The sequence below is a fragment of the Cucurbita maxima genome, unplaced genomic scaffold (assembly GCF_002738345.1).
Source record: "Cucurbita maxima cultivar Rimu unplaced genomic scaffold, Cmax_1.0 Cma_Scf00003, whole genome shotgun sequence".
NCBI classification, from domain to species: Eukaryota; Viridiplantae; Streptophyta; class Magnoliopsida; order Cucurbitales; family Cucurbitaceae; genus Cucurbita; species Cucurbita maxima.
This window is the reverse complement of record NW_019272019.1, coordinates 6,906,941-6,909,156: the sequence shown is the minus strand read 5'-3', so window position 1 is coordinate 6,909,156 and position 2,216 is coordinate 6,906,941. Positions and strand designations below refer to the sequence as shown.

At 32.5% G+C, this 2,216-nt stretch overlaps 1 protein-coding gene across 3 annotated transcripts in view; it reads left to right on the top strand.

The window, feature by feature from the left end:
• Window positions 1-2,216, top strand: part of LOC111476522 (Niemann-Pick C1 protein-like) — a 15,325-nt gene that overhangs the window by 11,261 nt on the left and 1,848 nt on the right. For all 3 annotated transcript variants that reach the window (XM_023120213.1, XM_023120214.1, XM_023120215.1), the window contains 7 exons: window positions 141-210; window positions 390-539; window positions 853-918; window positions 1,036-1,180; window positions 1,297-1,361; window positions 1,467-1,532; window positions 1,749-1,842. In XM_023120213.1, coding sequence (XP_022975981.1) covers window positions 141-210; window positions 390-539; window positions 853-918; window positions 1,036-1,180; window positions 1,297-1,361; window positions 1,467-1,532; window positions 1,749-1,842 — 656 coding nt within the window. The remainder of the gene's footprint in view (window positions 1-140; window positions 211-389; window positions 540-852; window positions 919-1,035; window positions 1,181-1,296; window positions 1,362-1,466; window positions 1,533-1,748; window positions 1,843-2,216) is intronic.

The window sequence follows — 2,216 nt, the reverse complement described above, 5'->3', positions numbered from 1 at the left end:
TTTTTTTTTTTTTTTTTTTTTTTTTTTTTTTTTTTTTTTTTTTTTTTTTTTTTTTTTTTTTTTTTTTTTTTTTTTTTTTTTTTTTTTTTTTTTTTTTTTTTTTTTTTTTTTGTATCCTGACATCCTGTTACTATGCTCAGCTCAGACTCAAGACAGACAAACCAATTATGCTCCATCAGTCAATGTGACTCAAACTCTCTTTTAAATGAGGTACATCTATCTTCCGATATTTTTCGTAGGAGTATGTATATCTTTTCCAATATTCTTGATGCGCTCCATGTCTTTTCCAACATGTGTAGGAGAATAACATTATTGCTGCTTTAGAATGGCTTATTACACGTTTTTTTTTTTTTCCGAAGCAAGGATTCATTTTTTCCTCTTTCCTGCAGATTGCAAAAGCTTCACTAATACCAGAGTCAAGTTATATTGCTAAACCAGCTGCTTCTTGGCTTGATGATTATCTTGTGTGGATATCTCCAGAAGCATTTGGATGTTGTCGGAAGTTCACGAATGGGAGCTATTGCCCCCCTGATGATCAGGTCATGTGGTTCCTTTTCAATTTTTCTTGTGAAATAACATCATAGCTGTAATACCATTATCATGGACGGACTATTGTTCATTCCACAGTTGGTTTGGTTTTCTATATTTGATTTTATCTTCATTTCTCTTCCTTCTAATGCAATATCCTTTGAAGTTTGTTTTAATCGTAACTATGTTGGTGTATTATGTTTTACCAATTATAAGATATATCAGTGACAACAATTGGTTTATTATTTTTAGAAATATTTGAAAATTTTTTGTATATTGTGTGCATGATATCTCCTTAAATTTACTGAATTTAGTCCTTTTCAGGCCCCTTGCTGTGCTTCTAATGGTGGTTCTTGTGGTTTGAATGGAGTATGCAAAGATTGTACAACGGTAAAACTGTTGCCTGGTTGCTTTTCAGTATTTTGCAAAATTAGGAGCCAATCCTGAGTCATGAGTCCTAATTTTCGTCGTAGAATTTGTGAACATTAATGCTTAGGAGTTATGCAGTGCTTTCTTCACTCGGATCTGCATGGTGGTAGACCATCCACTACACAATTTAAGGAGAAATTGCCATGGTTCCTCAGTGCTCTACCTTCTGCTGATTGTGCTAAAGGAGGTCATGGGGCATACACTAGTAGTGTTGAACTGAAAGGTTTGCTGGATTGGATTTCTTCTCTTGCATTATTTAATAATATATGTTAAGTGAGAGTGGAAGATTTCTTGCAACCTTAAATTAAATAACACTTACTTTTCTTTTTTGCTCACCAGGCTATGAAAATGGTGTTATTCAAGCATCTTCTTTCAGAACATACCATACTCCCCTGAATAAGCAGGTGTGGTGTGGCCCGTTCATAATTTGAATTTAGATAGTTGTATTTAAAGAATATAATTAAAATAAAGATTGTTTTTTACTTTTGTAATCAACAAAAAATTATCAGGTTGACTATATTAATTCGATGAGGGCTGCTCAAGAATTGAGTTCAAGGGTTTCGGATTCTTTGAAGGTAAATTTTTCAATTATAATTTTTGTTTGATTCTCTTTCATATCTTATTATTTTAAACTAATAACGATCATACCTGTATCTTGGTTTCACCATTTGATTGAATAGGAGAGTGGCAAACTGCTTTTAAAGACTTTTTTTTGCTTTAATGCTTTATTCAAACTACTTGCTTCTGTTGCATTAGCTTGATCTTGAACTGACCCTCGTTGTCATTTGCAGATAGAGGTCTTTCCGTATTCTGTATTTTACATGTTTTTTGAGCAATACCTCAATATATGGAGAACAGCACTGATCAACCTTGCCATCGCTATTGGTCAGTAATTAAGGACATTTGCATGTGCATTGTTTTATAAATAGTGTAGAAGACTACCGTGTATTTCGTGTCATACAAGTTTGTCTACCATGATGATGCTAGCAAATTCTTTGTGCTTCTACATTTTTTTAATGGGAAAGAAGATTAGAAGAAATTATTTCCTAATGTATGTCGAGGATGAGACCTCTTTGTTGTAGTGTGCTTTCTCTGTCCAAAGATCCTCATTAAGTTGGTCTTCTTTGCTTATTATTTTTTCTCTTGTTTTCATTTGAATACCTTGTAAGAACAATTCTCATCCCTAGTAAAGGTATGAAAAGTGTCATGGTGGTTCTTAAAGCATTGATTAGATTTTTTTTTTTTTTTTTTTTTTTTAT